Below are 20,461 nucleotides of genomic sequence, written 5' to 3'. Positions count from 1 at the left end.
GTGACCCAGGCTTTGCAGAGCTCCTAGAGAAACCAGAGATTGATCTTCAATCTCTAGAGAAACAACCATACAGCATAGTTATTATGATTGACAAAGACCTCAAGGGCTGGTGGTATAAAAACAGCATGCATCCACACACACAGACACAAATTAAATAATTAAAGGTATAATGTATGATCAAAAAAACATAATGGAAAGTGCAAAAATATCTCTACATGTTATTATAGTAATTAGTTAGTGCAAGTCAGAGTGCTTTAGGGTGAAGAGTAGTGCTGGCGCTCTTCTGTTTGGAGTTCTTGAACTTGAATGCTTTTCCCAGAATCCCACCAGTACTGCTCTTTTGACCACTATTCCTTAATGCCTGAAGGAAATAAAAACGGGATAATAATTATTATAAATGACAACAGTTAAACTTTGGTACCCTAACCACTAAGCCTATTGAATCAAGTTTGTCATAATTTGTACACACACACACACACACCACACACCTCACACACACCTCACACCTCACACACCTCACACACACCACATACACACCACACACACACACACCACACACACCACACACCTCACACACCTCACACACACCACACACCTCACACACACACACCACACACACACCACACACACGTACACCACACACACCACACACACCACACACACCACACACACCACACACACCACACACACACACCACACACACACCACACACCACACACACCACACACACCACACACACACACTCACACTATATATTATATACTGTTACCCATTGCATCTATTTATATATACACCTTGTACTCTTGCCATCTACCGTCCAATCATTTTCCACATATGGACTTTTTATACTAGAATATTGTCAAATGCAATTTATATACACTGTACCTGTTCGTGGTCATTGTGGTAGATATCGCCATTGCTATGGTGATGGTGATACATCATTTCTGCGCTCGCATAACCAGAAGGTGAAGCCATATCGAGTCGTTTCCCCTGGTAACCGGGAGACGGTAGCCTAGCGGAGGTACTCCTGGAGTGCGGCTGGCGAGTGTGACTGCGATAGTGGGAGACTTCGGCTCCGGATATCGGGTCGACTTTTAACGTCTCCCCAGAGTTCATGTGCAAGTTTAGGGGGTGCTGCTGGTGCTTGGACATATCATGATGTAATTCATAGTGAAGAGGTTTGAACAGTTCGGGCTGTATATCAACACTGACAATCGATCCGTTTTCCTCGAGTTGGTTCAATTCTTGGGGTATGTCTTGAATTGAGGTGTACGCAGAACGTGGAGTGGTAGATTTCTCCTCCATTAGACCTTGGATGTCTTTAGGAAGAGCCTTCTTGCTGTGAATACCGTTTGGACTTTGCCAGCCGTTCCCAACACTTGACCTCCCATTGGTGCTTATTTTTTGCAAGGGACCGATTTGTTGAGTCTGCGGAGGCCACATGACAGACCTGGTGTGTTGACGGGACACGTCATGCATTCTCTGGTGCAGATTCGTATCAACTGAACGCGATAAACTTTTGCTGCCCAGGGAATGACTTTTGGGGCGAATTGGTTTCAAACTTTTTTTGTTCGGTTTTAGTTGCCCAAGTGGCGAAACTGATGATTCATTTTGAGAGCTGTGTCTGGTTTCATCCCGGGGTGAGCTAGATTTCGGTGGTGGAGTGGTGGTTTCTGGTAGAGGGGATCTTGCCAGTTGTGACATCGTAGCAATATTCTGTCTCCAGGGCAGTGGTAGAGGGTCTGGCATCGATTCAGCTCTCGAGTGAGACCTAGGAGGTTCTCGTGACGCTCTGTGATAGGGCTCCTCAGCGGGAGTGGACGGGAGACGCCTCCCTCTCGAACTTGAGCGCCTCTTTTCAGAAGGCTGTTGATGGTAGTAGTGGGAGAGTATGGGATCACGACTAGACTGATACGGTGTCTGATGATTGGGTGTGTCGTAAGGATTAGCAATAGAGGCTCGTCTATTGAAGCCGGGGGGTTGCAGAGGGTTTAACACTCGTGGAGGGCCAAGCTGGCGGCTTTCCTGGGATCGGTGATGCTTCTTTTCTCGCTTGGTCAGCGGGAGAGTTGAAGAGACGTACTCACTGCTTTCAGGCTGAGATTGAGGGTGGGTTTGAGACTGCATGGAAATAACAGCAGAGCATCGGTTTAGGAACACGAATAAAATGGACATTCACAAACAAATCAAGATAGTAGGCTTATTACATACATACCAGTGCTTGTGAGTGTCGATAGCTTCGTCCTTGACCTTTGGTACTAACCACAGCACCAGTTACCCCAGAAGAAGCATCCAGTGAGTCTATAATGGTTGAAAAATCATCTCAATACTATAAACCAGATACAGGTAACACACATGTAAAAGCTAAGGGCCTCTAACTTTCATCTTTGTATACATACCGGCTTGACTCAGTCGGAAATGCTCCATAGATCCTTGATAGTGCTGTGCATCCACCAGTTGGTTTTCAGGGTCTTCGTTTGCTTGCTGGATGTGGTTTCGACCCTCTGGTTGGTCAATGAGGAGGTTGTAGATAGCTGCCAACCAGTCACAGCGATCCCGTTTTACAGCATCTTTCACATCAAACGAACTCACTCCCAAGTTAGAGGACATTAGATCGATCAACTGAATACGTTGTGCGTGTGTGTGTGTGTGTGTGTGTGTGTGTGTGTAGTGTTATAACCGTCTACTTTAATTTACTAAGACAATTATTTTCTTGATAATGGGTGATGACCATGCACAAGTTAAGGCTAGTATGTGTGTGGCATATGAGAGACATAATAAAATCATTGCACGGACCCTTGCTGTGTAAAGGTTAACTAGTTTAAAGGAGAGATCATTATTGTATTCACGAGTAAATGGGATATATATGTATTGATGAATATATGTACCATGCTGATTTGGTACGCTAAGAACATTCACTGCCAGTCCACCGCACGTCAAGCTTATGAATACAGCTGTGAAAACCCCACACACAGATACATGTGATTGCATGTATACATAAATGCAGTCATGTGCACTACATGACACATTGATGAATAGTTACCGACTTACATAAGCCTTGGTTGCAGAATCGATAGGTGATTCCTCGTAGGGCAAGAGCGGATGTTCACCATTCTTTGTGACCCAAGGATGTTGCATTACCTCATGCAGCTGAGCTCGTCTTCGAGAATCCGGCTGAAGTAGTCGATTTATCAAATCTTTTGCTCCAATTGAGACGTGTGCCATTTCTTTCTCGTGGAATTCACTAATACCTCCTGTGATTTGTTCGAGAAGTTTCTGGCGTCTCTTTGAGCCTTGACGAGGAGATCGGAACGGAAGCCTTCCCACCAACATGCCGTACAGATTGACACCCCTGCGCAAGTAGAATTGCAAGCACTATAATTATATATAATTATAATAATTATAATATGAAGAAAATTCTGCTGCAACAACTACATGCACGTCTGTACTGATGAAAGAAGCCTGAAGGCATCTTGTACAAACATACATGAACACGAAAACAAAGTTATGTACATAGCATAAAAATTATATAAATTATGTGAAATTTACAAGATCTTGTACAAATGCACGAACATGAACAAAGTTGTACATAGCATACCAAATTGGTGTTATGTGATAACTTACAAGCTCCAGACATCAACCTCAGGGCCGTACTCTCGTCCTGGAATGAAGAGTTCAGGTGCGGCGTACTCAGGACTTCCACAGTGTGTCTGGAGAAGACTGCCAGGCTTTGTGGAGTTGCTCAGACCAAAATCTAAAGGGGACGACATAATAGTAATTATAATAATGGAAGCTTACTTGATAAATGTTTGACTTACCAACGATTTTGATGTTTCTCTTCCTCTTGTCGAGTAAAATGTTTTCCATCTTGAGATCCCTGAATAACAAAATGCAACATGTTGGACATTATACAAGGATGCATAGAATCTACTTGCTGGAAAAAATGGTAATCATACGGTACATGTAAGCAAATTCAAAGCCACAGAAAGGAATTGAGTGGGAGAGTTATTTAAAAAGTGCTACACTGGTCTGAGGCCTATTAGCCACACACAGGTTGAGACACCCTGCATACCATTACATCATGAATGCTGTTTATAGTAGACTAATTAGTAACTAAGATGTGCTACACTCTGCAAACTAAAGTTATGTTTTTGATGTACTCACTCACCGATGAACTATGCCCGTGCTGTGAAGATGATCGAGAGCCGAAACAAGCTGTCTAATGAAGGGCCTTGCGGTAGCTTCAGTGAGTCGTCTTTCCTTGAAATCGTTGCGAACGTACGAGAGAAGTTCTCCTCCATCCGCTATCTCAGTCACAAGACAGTACAGATTACTCGTCTTCATCGTCTCATAGAGCCTGATGATGTTTGGGTGGTGCAATCGTCTCATTAGCTGTGCTTCACGAAGCAGATTCTTCCGAACGTAATCCTCTTTTATTTTGTCAGTCTCGATGATCTTTATTGCAACCTACACCGGAAAGATGAACAAATTTAATACCAAGGACACTACTACAGTATATTTTGCGTATATAGACCTAAACGACGAACAGTTATTGATATTATGAACTGACCTTTGCTTGTATGATCGTATGGAAAGCAGATTCAACTCTTGCGAAGTTTCCTTTCCCCAATGTGACCCCAGAGAACACGTATCTCCCGATACACTTAAGCTTGGACCCTCCAGAGCTACCACTGCTCTGCTGTGAGGGGGGTCTTGGTGGGGGGGCTTCATCGCTTCCTTTACCACCATTTGAACCGTGAGTCATACTCATCAAGACACACTGGGTAGCAGATCAGCTCACAGAATACAGCTCCAGCTCAGTTTACTGTTGTCTTGCTAGCTAAATACAGCTCCAGCTCAGTTTACTGTTGTCTTGCGGGCTGAATACAGCTCCAGCTCTGTTACTGTTGTCTTGTCGGCTGAATGCTTATACAGGTGCGAAAATGCTCACCTTTGAGAGCTGCAAATTGATGAGAAAGCACCTTTAGAACAAATAGGCGATAATTAGATAACGAGTTAGATCTCTTGCAGCTTGACGTTTACAATGCTCGGGACTCAGCTAGACTGGCTGTGTTGAGCTACGCCCCCCTAAAGGCTGCAGAACTTGCACATGCTCGCTGCAACTAGAATCTCCGCCCTTTTTTCTAAGGCCTGTAAAGGGGCGTGACCAGATCCACCCCATGTCCGGGTTGTTACAGGCCACGCCCATTTTTATGAACATCAAGCTCTGGGAAAGAATGGCTGAAGTGCATATCATTGGAGAATTGGTTGGAGCTAATGGATTTCCATCTGGAAGTCTCAGCTGCAAGTGGGGGCTAACCCTGGGCAGTGCTTGGAAAGTGCTGGAAGGTCTCCAAGAAGGACAAACACAAGTAGATCACCCTCAAGTACGTAAGGTCATGCACTCTTGATTTTAGCTTATGTATCTAATGCTCTTGGTGTCCAGGATGGAAGCTTTGCTAAGTGGTCACATCCTATCAACATTCACCTCGCCTGCAAAGGTCTACAAGGATGGCCAAAACTACATTTCCAAGTCCTTCACGAAGATTTCTTCGGACGACAAGAGCTTTGTAAGCTGAATAAATTATGCTATCATGGATTGACCCTGAGAATGTTTATATAACATTTCAGATGGATATGGCTTTTGCCATGTTCCAACAGTACCTGGAATTCACAACCTCGAGTGTGTAACTTGGAAACCCATAGGGACATTCAAAGAACAGTTTATTGGCAAGTGCTTTAATATTGAGGCTCAATAACAGACATTAATTGTATACACTGCACAGGTTTCTTTCTTGGTGGAAACCCTGAACTTAAAGATGAAACAAGCATATACACTACTCAGGACAGGCAGAATTTAAGGACCGAAGCAATGGGCAATGTATCACTAAGGCTGGGTATCATTCTGAGAAACTTTGACAAATTTGGAGTAGAAGTTAGCTAGCTTATCACTTATTGACTTTGGACTACATGTATATTATTGCTTGGCATTGTATCACTTGTAAAACATGATTATGATCATTTGAATGTTTTTTTCAACATCAAAACATCAGTACAAAGAATAAAGCATTATTAAGAAACAGTCTCTCTTTCAACACACCAGTGAGCTGAATCAATCAGGCGTCTGCAATGGTCACCTCCACTTCAACACCGGGCTCAATGCTGATGGATGTCTAACCTATGGTCAAGGAAACTACACAGTGTACAAAGTACTCTTGACAGTACACACAGCCTATATAATAGACCTTGATAGTCACTAAGGAAGAGTAAATAAACCACCTAATTGTGGACAGTTTCTGTACAGAATAGTACAAGGGATAACAATACTTAAGACTTCTACTAATACTATATTTCAGGATACGATTTGCTTCACAGTCTCGGCAGCACTGTGCAAATCAATGACACGCTTGTAGATTTTCATCTCGAACCTGTCCCAAGTCTTGGAGCCCTCACCACAGGGGGTCTTCCTGGTGGTGATCTTAAGGACCTTAGTGGGCATACGCACAGGGCCCTTCACTTTGAGCTCAGAGTCCTTGGCCCGACGAATGAGGTCGCCACACACTAACAAATGAACCAGTCTTTGAACGTACTACACTAACAGTATAGTAGCGTATGGATAGCTTTATTACATAATTTTATTCTCTCTCTCAACGCTAAACTAAACAGTCTAGTCCAGCTAACTACGAACCTTTCTCAAGACTTTTGACGTTTCGGCTGGTGAGAGTGATCCTGATCTTGTGGACCTGAGACTCTTCCTGTACTCCTTCCTTCTTGTACGACTATATAAGGGTGATATAAAACTGAACTGTAGATAGGATTTTTCAATAGACACACACCAAACTTTAACTATGGCCCCTAGAGTCAATTTTTAACGAAAAAGGAGAGAGCAGGATAATCAGCTACCCTCTAACTTACCATTTTGCTGTTATAAAAGTTAGGCCGACGTATTCAAAGCTTATGAACAGCGGTGAACCTAACACAACCGTTTTCTTGGCTTGGTAGAAAGAACCACGTGGAGAAGGAGAGAACGGACATGCGCAGTAGATCTTGTGAGAAGTAACTTAGAGACTGTGCACTGGACTGTGCAAAGAAGATGGAAGGTGGTTTCCAAGTGGATGTGATTCTGAGCAGTTTGAGGGAATTACAGAAAGGTAGCAAACACTCTTAAACATTGACCATTGATTATATTACCCCCAGCAAAGGCCCAGAATGAACGAGTGCTGGCTGGAGAGTACGCTAAACGAAAGCAAATTGAAGCTCAATTGGAAGTAACTAATGGAAAGCTAATCGCAACGTCAGAGAAACAAAACAAGATGAAGGAGACACTTCAAGTGGCTGAGCTCAAAGTTGCCCAAACTCAGGCACAAGCAAAAATGTAAAAAATGTATACTACATTTTTGTTAATTAGTTTTAAATACATGATTTGATTGTACTTCATATCTATATAATTATGCTGATTACAGTCGTACTTACCATACCATAGGTTTGAACAGCTGAACTGTGAAAGAAGAGACAAAATTGCTCAGCTCAATTCACAAATTGCACAGAAAAATGAAGAACGACAAAATCACATGTGAGTGTAAATATGGATCTCAATAAACTCAATACAATGATTCAATTACTACAGGGACACATACGAAACTCAAATGACAACACTAACAGAAATGTTCCGGACAACATGGCAAACTCAAGTAAACGAAATTCATTATGTAATCTTACTCTTATAAATTTGATACAGAGTGATGACGCTATAGATCTACAACAAGCTCAATACGAGCGAGAGATGGATGAACATACTGCCTTGGTTGCTACCAACAAACTACAATTGGACAAGCTCTCTACGCAGCTTGAAGAAGCAACCATTGAGCACAATAAACCCACGGCACTAGAGGCACTTGGAGGAGTGACAGAGAAAACGTGGACCTCAATAATGTGAGAACCTGTATATAAGTTACCTATTTATCCCTTTACATACAGGGCCTTATTTGATGCTGAATATAAGGACTCAATGGAGGCTTTAAGAGCAAAGCAGGACAAGGACAAGCAACACATTGAGCAACTCACTGCTGAGCGTCTCAAACTAATCAACATACTTGAGGACATGCAGACAGTAGTCCAGAACAATGAGGAGTGACAAATTAGAGTCATTGCATCATACAATACCACATGAACTTAACATCATAAACGCGGTTACGGTACATGAATTTAACAACAATTAACATACATAATACATACATAATAATTAACATACATATAAGTGTAGATGAATCATAAATGGGGAACTCGAACAATTTCAGGAAAGTTCTGAACTTCATCCTTTGTATATTCATCCAGTTTCTTGTAAACTGCTGACGGTCCTTGTAAATGTTCAGGGCATATGGATGGTCCTGTAATAATGGAAACAATCAGTGGGTGAGTGTTTACTGTACATTCTAGAGTGCTTACACTGTCAGGAAAAAGATGTAGCTGTCTCATTCTTTTTTTGCGAAGATTGTTTTTGGCAGCATTCCATTGACTGCTTTCTTGAGTGCTTGCATGTTGCGTCCTTCTCATGCAACCTCCAAGCTGCCACTTCTTTTAGCCCACCTGGATAGCTAGAGGAAAAAATCGACTAACACACACACCTTACTACTTATTAGGGAGGTGTACGTACCTGTGTGCGTTGTGCGTGTGTGTGTGTGTGCATGTGTGCGTGTGTGTGCGTGCATGTGTGTGTGTGTGTGTGGAAGATTGGAGGTAGTAGATAAGTCAACGACATAAAGTCAATAAGTATGATTTCTTACCCTGTGTGGTGCCTGAAGAGTTTATCTTTCCACTTGTTTCCAGTGTACACAATGTCTCTTGTATCGATAATAACCACATTATCACCCATGTCAACTGTGGGGAGCAAAACACAATCTCAGCGCTCGATAGCATGCTTTCACATGAATACCTGCTGGGTGGTAGATCGGCTTTGTTTTGCCTTGCAATAGTAGAGAGACCATTGAGCCCAACCTCCCGACTACTTGCCCATGAGCGTCTATCAAGTACCACAACCGGTATGGGTAGCAATGCTCTGATAAATATAGGAGGAGGCAAGAGCAAAGAGGTCACCCTAATCCAATCAGGCCTATTAGACTGAGTATTAATAGTGTAGTAACCTACCTGGCTCAACTTGCTATATATAGCCATGGTTGATCAGTCCTCCTGTACTATACTGTGCTGGGAGACTTCTGTGGACCATGTGCCTCACTCTATAATGCAAATCATTCTGCTGTGACCATGCATTGTATTCATACATTAACAACATCCAGTGGAAGTTGCTTGCTATAATGCTTACCTTGCATGGTGTATAGGGGCTGTACCTCTATTGCATACAATGTAAATGTAAAATGCCCCATTATACATGTCTTGCATAGTAACTGTTCCACCTATACTCACCAGCCAACCTGGAACCATCTACCATCTGTTGTTGCATTCAGGCTTCTTAGAATGTTCATTGTTGCTATGCAAATGGAAAGAGTCTGCCGATTATTCACTTCAACGACTAGAATGAATCATCATATAATAATGAGGTTTAAGAGTTGGTATATAAGCACTGACGTTAGGCTCAATCCATCAACTCATCAGCAAGCCAACAATTCAGCAACAGCCAAAACAAAATCTCATCCTTACCAAAAGAAGATGAATTCCAACACAATCCTCATCCTCAATGTCACCGTCATCTTGGGCCTGGCATACCTGCTTGCATCAGCAACACCTATACCTAGAGCACCTAGACAGGCATCTACGTCAACACCTATACCTACAGATGCATGTCAGGATGTGCCGGTAAGCAATCTAATTTTTTCTTTTAAATTGAATTGTCATAATTATACATACGTATAATAATCAATGTGTAGCAGCGTTGATCATTTTCTTATCCTCTCTGCAGAAAAATTGCTCTGCAAAAGAAGCGAATATTAAAATCATGTGCGATGCTGTCTTCTACCAGGACTTGATCAATAGCACCGACGCTTATGAAGCTATGAGCAACTACCTCGACACACTTCTTGTTCTTATTATGGAGAAAGTAAGTTCTTGCTATTCTATTTGAGGCGTGTATGTATAAGAGTCAAATTTTTTACTGCAAGAATGTACAGAGCAACAAAACTAACTTACATATAGCTTGACCATGCATTGTTATAGTATCGTTGGTGCAGTAAAGACGTCTCAGTGCATGTACTCATTATTTATCATGCTACCTCTCTATTCTATACAGCACTTCCAGAAGTTTGATTGCCTATGTGGCAAAGATCTCGATGGCTTCAGGCAAGAGTGCCTCGACCGTTTCTATCCCACCAGCTGCAACTGAGACTATACCCATAACATTTTCAAAAACCACCATTACTTGAACATTTTTTAAACCTCCAAACCACCATCATTTTTAATTTAAACTGCCAATTAACCACCGGTTACTTTTTAATTTGTAGTCACCAAGTCATGTACACGTACAATCATGCAAATTGTCATTATAACATTGTAACAAATTGAAAATGGCTTATTAATTTTCCACTTACATGTATAGTATAAATAATATTATTATATAGTCTCATGAATCAGCCTGCTGGGAGAGAGTCAGTCTGACTACTTTAGTCTAGAGGTCATTCCACAATGGAATGTTAATTGTCATTACGTCAGTGTCAAAACCAGAAGAATTCAATTACGTCCAACGCATGCAAAAGGTCAACCGCGAACGCTTGACTAGCAGCTATGAATTTTTGCTTGACTCGTTGCTAAACAACATGAAAAAGATTGCACGGCACTAGTGCAGTCAACTCAACTTACTATAGCTCCTTGACTGGCTATAACAGTAGCCACAGTTAGGCTGACTAGCACTAGCTATAAATGCGTCCTACTGTAGAGAACGGTTACGCATACACTTTTTGTCATTCTTTATTTCCTTTAATTTTATCAATCCTTGAATCAATCCTTGATCTAATTGGTCAGGTCGGAATTCCGACCTGGCCAGATGCTGTTTTTTTTACAGAGGATTTAAAAAAAATGGTGCTGTTTTAAAATGATGCTGTTTTTTTACAGAGGGTTTTTAAAAAATGGTGCTGTTTTTTTACTGAGGTGTGTTTTAAAAAATGATGCTGTTTTTTTACAGAGAGTTTTAAAAAAATGGTGCTGTTTTTTTACAGAGGTTTTAATTAAAAAAAATTGTGACACTGTACATGGCACTGAGTGAGATCTTCTTTCTTGCCTCCACTTTTAAGCACATGGTGGAGGCAAAAAAGAAGGACATTCTCCCACATGGTTTTGCTAAGAGAACTAGAGATGGAAGACAAAGACACCCTCGACCTCAGGATTGCTCCCACTACTCCAATTAAAGAGTTTGTTCATCTCCAACTTTGAGGCACTTTGGGTTTGGGAAGCAGACGTAGAGCTAGAGCTAGTCGACGACGTAGGCATAGATGGCACCGCCAAGGAACTTGAGCTTGACCTACCCTCCCCCTTGCTCTTGCACTCGAGTCTGTCAAAAGCCTTTAGCAGCAGCTTTGTGCTTTCAACTACCTGCTGCCTGAGGTATTCCTCTACTATCTATGATGTACAGTGTCTGCCCATTGCCATGCCTGCTGTTGCTCTGGTTCTGCATTGCTCTCTGAAATACAACAAACTCTCTACAAAATAGATCTACACCTCTGCAAAAAGGAACATAAAATCTTCTGTAAAAAAACAGCATCATTTTTTAAAACACACCTCTGTAAAAAAACAGCACCATTAATTTTTTTTAAAACCCTCTGTAAAAAAAACAGCATCATTTTAAAACAGCACAATTTTTTTGAAACCCTTTGTAAAAAACAGCATCATTTTTTAAAACACACCTCTATAAAAAAAACAGCATCATTTTTTTACTGCTAATTTTGGCGGTGATCACCTCCCATACTAAGGAAAGAGTAAATAAACCACCTAATTGTGGACAGTTTCTGTACAGAATAGTACAAGGGATAACAATACTTAAGACTTCTACTAATACTTAAAATAAATATTTCAGGATACGATTTGCTTCACAGTCTCGGCAGCACTGTGCAAATCAATGACACGCTTGTAGATTTTCATCTCGAACCTGTCCTAAGTCTTGGAGCCCTCACCACAGGGGGTCTTCCTGGTGGTGATCTTCAGGACCTTAGGCCTTCACTTTGAGGTCAGAGTCCTTGGCCCGACGAATGAGGTCGCCACACACTAACAAATGAACCAGTCTTTGAACGTACTACACTAACAGTATAGTAGCGTATGGACAGCTTTATTACATAATTTTATTCTCTCTCTCTCAACGGTAAACAAACAGTCTAGTCCAGCTAACTACGAACCTTTCTCAAGACTTTTGACGTTTCGGCTGGTGAGAGTGATCCTGATCTTGTGGACCTGAGACTCTTCCTGTACTCCTTCCTTCTTGTACGACTATATGAGGGTGATATAAAAACTGAATTGTAGATACCAAACTTTAACTACGGGCCCTAGAGTCAATTTTTAACGAAAAAGGAGCAAGCAGGATAATCAGCGACCCTCTAACTTACCATTTTGCTGTTATAAAAGTTAGGCCGACGTATTCAAAGCTTATGAACAGCGGTGAACCTAACACAACCGTTTTCTTGCTTGGGTTAGAAAGAACCACGTGGAGAAGGAGAGAACGGACATGCGTCTTGTGAGAAGTAACTTAGAGACTGTGCAAAGAAGATGGAAGGTGGTTTCCAAGTGGATGTGATTCTGAGCAGTTTGAGGGAATTACAGAAAGGTAGCAAACACTCTTAAACACTGACCATTGATTATATTACCCCCAGCAAAGGCCCAGAATGAACGAGTGCTGGCTGGAGAGTACGCTAAACGAAAGCAAATTGAAGCGTAACTAATGGAAAGCTAATTGCAACGTCAGAGAAACAAAACAAAATGAAGGAGACACTTCAAGTGGCTGAGCTCAAAGTTGCCCAAACTCAGGCACAAGCAAAAATGTAAAAAATGTATACTACATTTTTGTTAATTAGTTTTAAATACATGATTCGATTGTACTTCATATCTATATATGCTGATTACAGTCGTACTTACCATACCATAGGTTTGAACAGCTGAACTGTGAAAGAAGAGACAAAATTGCTCAGCTCAATTCACAAATTGCACAGAAAAATGAAGAATGACAAAATCACATGTGAGTGGAAATATGGATCTCAATAAACTCAATACAATGATTCAATTACTATAGGGACACATACGAAAGTCAAATGACAACACTAACAGAAATGTTCCGGACAACATGGCAAACTCAAGTAAACGAAATTCATTATGTAATCTTACTCTTATAAATTTGATACAGAGTGATGACGCTATAGATCTACAACTAGCTCAATACGAGCGAGAGATGGATGAACACACTGCCTTGGTTGCTACCAACAAACTACAATTGGACAAGCTCTCTACGCAGCTTGAAGAAGCAACCATTGAGCACAATAAACCCACGATACTAGAGGCACTTGGAGGAGTGACAGAGAAAACGTGGACCTCAACAATGTGAGAACCTGTATATTAATTAAAAAAGTTACCTATTTACCCTTTACATACAGGGCCTTATTTGATGCTGAATATAAGGACTCAATGGAGGCTTTAAGAGCAAAGCAGGACAAGGACAAGCAACACATTGAGCAACTCACTGCTGAGCGTCTCAAACTAATCAACATACTTGAGGACATGCAGACAGTTGTCCAGAACAATGAGGAGTGACAAATTAGAGTCATTGCATCATACAATACCACATGAACTTAACATCATAAACGCGGTTACGGTACATGAATTTAACAACAATTAACATACATAATACATACATAATAATTAACATACATATAAGTGTAGATGAATCATAAATGGGGAACTCGAACAATTTCAGGAAAGTTCTGAACTTCATCCTTTGTATATTCATCCAGTTTCTTGTAAACTGCTGACGGTCCTGTAATAATGGAAACAATCAGTGGGTGAGTGTTTACTGTACATTCTAGAGTGCTTACACTGTCAGGAAAAAGATGTAGCTGTCTCATTCTTTTTTTGCGAAGATTGTTTTTGGCAGCATTCCATTGACTGCTTTCTTGAGTGCTTGCATGTTGCGTCCTTCTCATGCAACCTCCAAGCTGCCACTTCTTTTAGCCCACCTGGATAGCTAGAGGAAAAAATCGACTAACACACACACCTTACTACTTATTAGGGAGGTGTACGTACCTGTGTGCGTTGTGCGTGTGTGTGTGTGTGCATGTGTGCGTGTGTGTGCGTGCATGTGTGTGTGTGTGTGTGGAAGATTGGAGGTAGTAGATAAGTCAACGACATAAAGTCAATAAGTATGATTTCTTACCCTGTGTGGTGCCTGAAGAGTTTATCTTTCCACTTGTTTCCAGTGTACACAATGTCTCTTGTATCGATAATAACCACATTATCACCCATGTCAACTGTGGGGAGCAAAACACAATCTCAGCGCTCGATAGCATGCTTTCACATGAATACCTGCTGGGTGGTAGATCGGCTTCGTTTTGCCTTGCAATAGTAGAGAGACCATTGAGCCCAACCTCCCGACTACTTGCCCACGAGCGTCTATCAAGTACCACAACCGGTATGGGTAGCAATGCTCTGATAAATATAGGAGGAGGCAAGAGCAAAGAGGTCACCCTAATCCAATCAGGCCTATTAGACTGAGTATTAATAGTGTAGTAACCTACCTGGCTCAACTTGCTATATATAGCCATGGTTGATCAGTCCTCCTGTACTATACTGTGCTGGGAAACTTCTGTGGACCATGTGCCTCACTCTATAATGCAAATCATTCTGCTGTGACCATGCATTGTATTCATACATTAACAGCCAACCTGGAACCATCTACCATCTGTTGTTGCATTCGGGCTTCTTAGAATGTTCATTGTTGCTATGCAAATGGAAAGAGTCTATATATAGCCATGGTTGATCAGTCCTCCTGTACTATACTGTGCTGGGAAACTTCTGTGGACCATGTGCCTCACTCTATAATGCAAATCATTCTGCTGTGACCATGCATTGTATTCATACATTAACAACATCCAGTGGAAGTTCATGTTCATTGTTGCTATGCAAATGGAAAGAGTCTATATATAGCCATGCATGGTTGATCAGTCCTCCTGTACTATACTGTGCTGGGAAACTTCTGTGGACCATGTGCCTCACTCTATAATGCAAATCATTCTGCTGTGACCATGCATTGTATTCATACATTAACAACATCCAGTGGAAGTTCATGTTCATTGTTGCTATGCAAATGGAAAGAGTCTATATATAGCCATGGTTGATCAGTCCTCCTGTACTATACTGTGCTGGGAAACTTCTGTGAACCATGTGCCTCACTCTATAATGCAAATCATTCTGCTGTGACCATGCATTGTATTCATACATTAACAAAATCCAGTGGAAGTTGCTTGCTATAATGCTTACCTTGCATGGTGTAGGGGCTGTACCTCTATTGCATACAATGTAAATGTAAAATGCCCCATTATACATGTTTTGCATAGTAACTGTTCCACCTATACTCACCAGCCAACCTGAAACCATCTACCATCTGTTGTTGCATTCGGGCTTCTTAGAATGTTCATTGTTGCTATGCAAATGGAAAGAGTCTGCCGATTATTCACTTCAACGGCTAGAATGAATCATCATATAATAATGAGGTTTAAGAGTTGGTATATAAGCACTGACGTTAGGCTCAATCCATCAACTCATCAGCAAGCCAACAATTCAGCAACAGCCAAAACAAAATCTCATCCTTACCAAAAGAAGATGAATTCCAACACAATCCTCATCCTCAATGTCACCGTCATCTTGGGCCTGGCATACCTGCTTGCATCAGCAACACCTATACCTAGAGCACCTAGACAGGCATCTACGTCAACACCTATACCTACAGATGCATGTCAGGATGTGCCGGTAAGCAATCTAATTTTCTCTTTTAAATTGAATTGTCATAATTATACATACGTATAATAATCAATGTGTAGCAGCGTTGATCATTTTCTTATCCTCTCTGCAGAAAAATTGCTCTGCAAAAGAAGCGAATATTAAAATCATGTGCGATGCTGTCTTCTACCAGGACTTGATCAATAGCACCGATGCTTATGAAGCTATGAGCAACTACCTCGACACACTTCTTGTTCTTATTATGGAGAAAGTAAGTTCTTGCTATTCTATTTGAGGCGTGTATGTATAAGAGTCAAATTTTTTACTGCAAGAATGTACAGAGCAACAAAACTAACTTACATATAGCTTGACCATGCATTGTTATAGTATCGTTGGTGCAGTAAAGACGTCTCAGTGCATGTACTCATTATTTATCATGCTACCTCTCTATTCTATACAGCACTTCCAGAAGTTTGATTGCCTATGTGGCAAAGATCTCGATGGCTTCAGGCAAGAGTGCCTCGACCGTTTCTATCCCACCAGCTGCAACTGAGACTATACCCATAACATTTTCAAAAACCACCATTACTTGAACATTTTTTAAACCTCCAAACCACCATCATTTTTAATTTAAACTGCCAATTAACCACCGGTTACTTTTTAATTTGTAGTCACCAAGTCATGTACACGTACAATCATGCAAATTGTCATTATAACATTGTAACAAATTGAAAATGGCTTATTAATTTTCCACTTACATGTATAGTATAAATAATATTATTATATAGTCTCATGAATCAGCCTGCTGGGAGAGAGTCAGTCTGACCACTTTAGTCTAGAGGTCATTCCACAATGGAATGTTAATTGTCATTACGTCAGTGTCAAAACCAGAAGAATTCAATTACGTCCAACGCATGCAAAAGGTCAACCGCGAACGCTTGACTAGCAGCTATGAATTTTTGTTTGACTCGTTGCTAAACAACATGAAAAAGATTGCACGGCACTAGTGCAGTCAACTCAACTTACTATAGCTCCTTGACTGGCTATAACAGTAGCCACAGTTAGGCTTACTAGCGCTAGCTATAAATGCGTCCTACTGTAGAGAACGCATACACTTTTTGTCATTCTTTATTTCCTTTAATTTTATCAATCCTTGAATCAATCCTTGATCTGATTGGTCAGGTCGGAATTCCGACCTGGCCAAATGCTGTTTTTTTACAGAGGATTTAAAAAAAATGGTGCTGTTTTAAAATGATGCTGTTTTTTTTACAGAGGATTTTTAAAAAATGGTGCTATTTTTTTACAGAGGTTTTAATTAAAAAAAATTGTGACCACTGAGTGAGATCTTCTTTCTTGCCTCCACTTTTAAGCACATGGTGGAGGCAAAAAAGAAGGACATTCTCCCACATGGCTTTGCTAAGAGAGCTAGAGATGGAAGACAAAGATAGTCTCGCGGACCACCCTCGACCTCAGGATTGCTCCCACTACTCCAATTAAAGAGTTTGTTCATCTCCAACTTTGAGGCACTTTGGGTTTGGGAAGCAGACGTAGAGCTAGAGGACGACGTAGGCATAGATGGCACCGCCAAGGCACTTGAGCTTGACCTACCCCCCTTGCTCTTGCACTCGAGTCTGTCAAAAGCCTTTAGCAGCAGCTTTGTGCTTTCAACTACCTGCTGCCTGAGGTATTCCTCTACTATCTATGATGTACAGCTAGTGTCTGCCCATTGCCATGCCTGCTGTTGCTCTGGTTCTGCATTGCTCTCTGAAATACAACAAACTCTCTACAAAATAGATCTACACCTCTGCAAAAAGGAACATAAAACCCTCTGTAAAAAAACAGCATCATTTTTTTAAAACACCTCTGTAAAAAAACAGCACCATTTTTTTAAAACCCTTTGTAAAAAACAGCATCATTTTTTAAAACACACCTCTGTAAAAAAACTGGATCATTTTTTTACTGCTAATTATGCCTCGAGGCGTAGCCGCACGAGGGATACGGTAAAGCTGACTGTGTGTGTGTCTGTCTGTCTGTGTGTGTGTGTGTGTATTCCAGCTATAACTGCTCAACGGTTGCAATGCGACGAAAACTAACAGCTTCTATAGGCTTCTAGCCACGTTCTCTTGGATTTTGATTCGTGGATTAGCAAACTAAAGCTTCTTTCTCGAGTTATGGCTAGTTTGACTCACATTGAAGGCTGTTGCAGTCTCTTCAGAATCTTTCATAGCATCATCTGTCCGCACAAACTTTCTATTCAACATATGAGTTAGCCTTGCACTAAAGCGCTAGCTTTTTGTTAGCTACAATACTCAGAAAATATCTGTTAAAACAGCTAGCTAGCAGTAGCCATTTGTGAAATTGATCTCTTTGGACACACCCTTTAATTATTCCTGTGGATGTAATGCGCATGCGTGCTCATTCCCCATGTGTGATATCCAAGATCCAGATCCAGATTATCCTGGCAGAATCATCTTTGTCTTGAGGGCCTGGTAAGCCACAAAACACTACCATATAACAATATAGATAACAATATGCATGTACACAGGTCTTTTCTTCTTAGATATTATATACACTGAACTACAGATCCTGGAAGAATCAATTTTCTTCTTTCTTGAGGTCCTGGTAAGCCACATAATACAATAAATAACAACAATAGATGCATGTAAATAAGTCTTTTCTTCTCAGTGACTTTATATAGATAAGCTAACTTTAATATAAAATTCATTATAGATAACACTCTAATACTTTTGAGCGAAAGCAAAAACATGGCGAGAGGCATTAGCACAGCGCCAGCTTGAACACTAGTTTTGGCAGTGATCACCTCCCATACTAAGGAAAGAGTAAATAAACCACCTAATTGTGGACAGTTTCTGTACAGAATAGTACAAGGGATAACAATACTTAAGACTTCTACTAATACTTAAAATAAATATTTCAGGATACGATTTGCTTCACAGTCTCGGCAGCACTGTGCAAATCAATGACACGCTTGTAGATTTTCATCTCGAACCTGTCCCAAGTCTTGGAGCCCTCACCACAGGGGGTCTTCCTGGTGGTGATCTTCAGGACATTAGGCCTTCACTTTGAGGTCAGAGTCCTTGGCCCGACGAATGAGGTTGTCACACACTAACAAATGAACCAGTCTTTGAACGTACTACACTAACAGTATAGTAGCGTATGGATAGCTTTATTACATAATTTTATTCTCTCTCTCAACGCTAAACAAACAGTCTAGTCCAGCTAACTACGAACCTTTCTCAAGACTTTTGACGTTTCGGCTGGTGAGAGTGATCCTGATCTTGTGGACCTGAGACTATTCCTGTACTCCTTCCTTGACTATATGAGGGTGATATAAAAACTGAATTGTAGATAGGATTTTTCAATAGACACACACCAAACTTTAACTACGGGCCCTAGAGTCAATTTTTAACAAAAAAGGAGCAAGCAGGATAATCAGCGACCCTCTAACTTACCATTTTGCTGTTATAAAAGTTAGGCCGACGTATTCAAAGCTTATGAACAGCGGTGAACCTAACACAACCGTTTTCTTGCTTGGGTTAGAAAGAACCACGTGGAGAAGGAGAGAACGGACATGCGTCTTGTGAGAAGTAACTTAGAGACTGTGCAAAGAAGATGGAAGGTGGTTTCCAAGTGGATGTGATTCTGAGCAGTTTGAGGGAATTACAGAAAGGTAGCAAACACTCTTAAACACTGACCATTGATTATATTACCCCCAGCAAAGGCCCAGAATGAACGAGTGCTGGCTGGAGAGTACGCTAAACGAAAGCAAATTGAAGCGTAACTAATGGAAAGCTAATTGCAACGTCAGAGAAACAAAACAAAATGAAGGAGACACTTCAAGTGGCTGAGCTCAAAGTTGCCCAAACTCAGGCACAAGCAAAAATGTAAAAAATGTATACTACATTTTTGTTAATTAGTTTTATACATGATTCGATTGTACTTCATATCTATATATGCTGATTACAGTCGTATACTTACCATACCATAGGTTTAAACAGCTGAACTGTGAAAGAAGAGACGAAATTGCTCAGCTCAATTCACAAATTGCACAGAAAATGAAGAATGACAAAATCACATGTGAGTGGAAATATGGATCTCAATAAACTCAATACAATGATTCAATTACTACAGGGACACATACGAAAGTCAAATGACAACACTAACAGAAATGTTCCGGACAACATGGCAAACTCAAGTAAACGAAATTCATTATGTAATCTTACTCTTATAAATTTGATACAGAGTGATGACGCTATAGATCTACAACTAGCTCAATACGAGCGAGAGATGGATGAACACACTGCCTTGGTTGCTACCAACAAACTACAATTGGACAAGCTCTCTACGCAGCTTGAAGAAGCAACCATTGAGCACAATAAACCCTCGGTACTAGAGGCACTTGGAGGAGTGACAGAGAAAACGTGGACCTCAACAATGTGAGAACCTGTATATTAATTAAAAAAGTTACCTATTTACCCTTTACATGCAGGGCCTTATTTGAGGCTGAATATAAGGACTCAATGGA

At 40.9% G+C, this 20,461-nt stretch overlaps 5 protein-coding genes, 2 long non-coding RNA genes and 2 pseudogenes across 7 annotated transcripts; 4 read left to right on the top strand and 5 right to left on the bottom strand.

Moving 5' to 3' along the window:
- Positions 1-68: 68 nt before the first annotated feature.
- On the bottom strand, positions 69-5,089 carry LOC135331983 (serine/threonine-protein kinase MARK2-like). Its single transcript, XM_064527293.1, has 9 exons — positions 4,571-5,089; positions 4,169-4,467; positions 3,819-3,877; positions 3,625-3,754; positions 3,052-3,352; positions 2,400-2,622; positions 2,216-2,301; positions 886-2,121; positions 69-361 (listed from the first exon to the last, which is right to left on the bottom strand). The coding sequence occupies exons 1-9, from the start codon at positions 4,769-4,771 to the stop codon at positions 245-247; spliced, it is 2,652 nt and encodes an 883-aa protein (XP_064383363.1). The 5' UTR covers positions 4,772-5,089; the 3' UTR covers positions 69-244.
- Positions 5,090-5,178: 89 nt separating this feature from the next.
- LOC135331985 (B9 domain-containing protein 2-like) lies at positions 5,179-6,047 on the top strand. Its single transcript, XM_064527295.1, has 4 exons — positions 5,179-5,387; positions 5,447-5,570; positions 5,632-5,730; positions 5,787-6,047. Exons 1-4 carry the CDS (start codon positions 5,181-5,183, stop codon positions 5,942-5,944), a joined length of 588 nt encoding a protein of 195 aa, XP_064383365.1. The 5' UTR covers positions 5,179-5,180; the 3' UTR covers positions 5,945-6,047.
- LOC135331987 (small ribosomal subunit protein uS10-like) lies at positions 6,013-7,071 on the bottom strand. The gene is made up of 4 exons (XM_064527296.1): positions 6,916-7,071; positions 6,689-6,779; positions 6,362-6,561; positions 6,013-6,173 (listed from the first exon to the last, which is right to left on the bottom strand). Exons 1-4 carry the CDS (start codon positions 6,916-6,918, stop codon positions 6,117-6,119), a joined length of 351 nt encoding a protein of 116 aa, XP_064383366.1. The 5' UTR covers positions 6,919-7,071; the 3' UTR covers positions 6,013-6,116.
- LOC135331984 (uncharacterized) lies at positions 7,036-8,134 on the top strand. The gene is made up of 6 exons (XM_064527294.1): positions 7,036-7,151; positions 7,198-7,375; positions 7,484-7,573; positions 7,628-7,691; positions 7,739-7,932; positions 7,978-8,134. Exons 1-6 carry the CDS (start codon positions 7,094-7,096, stop codon positions 8,132-8,134), a joined length of 741 nt encoding a protein of 246 aa, XP_064383364.1. The 5' UTR covers positions 7,036-7,093.
- Positions 8,132-9,382, bottom strand: LOC135331986 (large ribosomal subunit protein uL13-like; annotated as a pseudogene).
- Positions 9,383-12,000: 2,618 nt separating this feature from the next.
- On the bottom strand, positions 12,001-12,689 carry LOC135331620 (uncharacterized). Its single transcript, XR_010393044.1, has 3 exons — positions 12,540-12,689; positions 12,333-12,423; positions 12,001-12,204 (listed from the first exon to the last, which is right to left on the bottom strand). It is a non-coding gene; the product is annotated as an uncharacterized LOC135331620 (long non-coding RNA).
- A 649-nt stretch (positions 12,690-13,338) lies between these two features.
- On the top strand, positions 13,339-13,734 carry LOC135331619 (uncharacterized). Its single transcript, XM_064526844.1, has 2 exons — positions 13,339-13,524; positions 13,578-13,734. The coding sequence occupies exons 1-2, from the start codon at positions 13,376-13,378 to the stop codon at positions 13,732-13,734; spliced, it is 306 nt and encodes a 101-aa protein (XP_064382914.1). The 5' UTR covers positions 13,339-13,375.
- On the bottom strand, positions 13,732-14,659 carry LOC135332269 (large ribosomal subunit protein uL13m-like; annotated as a pseudogene).
- Positions 14,660-17,875: 3,216 nt separating this feature from the next.
- Positions 17,876-20,124, top strand: LOC135331622 (uncharacterized). The gene is made up of 3 exons (XR_010393046.1): positions 17,876-19,820; positions 19,925-20,013; positions 20,068-20,124. It is a non-coding gene; the product is annotated as an uncharacterized LOC135331622 (long non-coding RNA).
- Positions 20,125-20,461: the final 337 nt, after the last annotated feature.

Source organism: Halichondria panicea, chromosome 2 (genome assembly GCF_963675165.1).
Source record: "Halichondria panicea chromosome 2, odHalPani1.1, whole genome shotgun sequence".
NCBI lineage: Eukaryota > Metazoa > Porifera > Demospongiae > Suberitida > Halichondriidae > Halichondria > Halichondria panicea.
The sequence above is the reverse complement of the archived record's forward strand: the minus strand, read 5'-3'. Positions and strand labels throughout refer to the sequence as shown.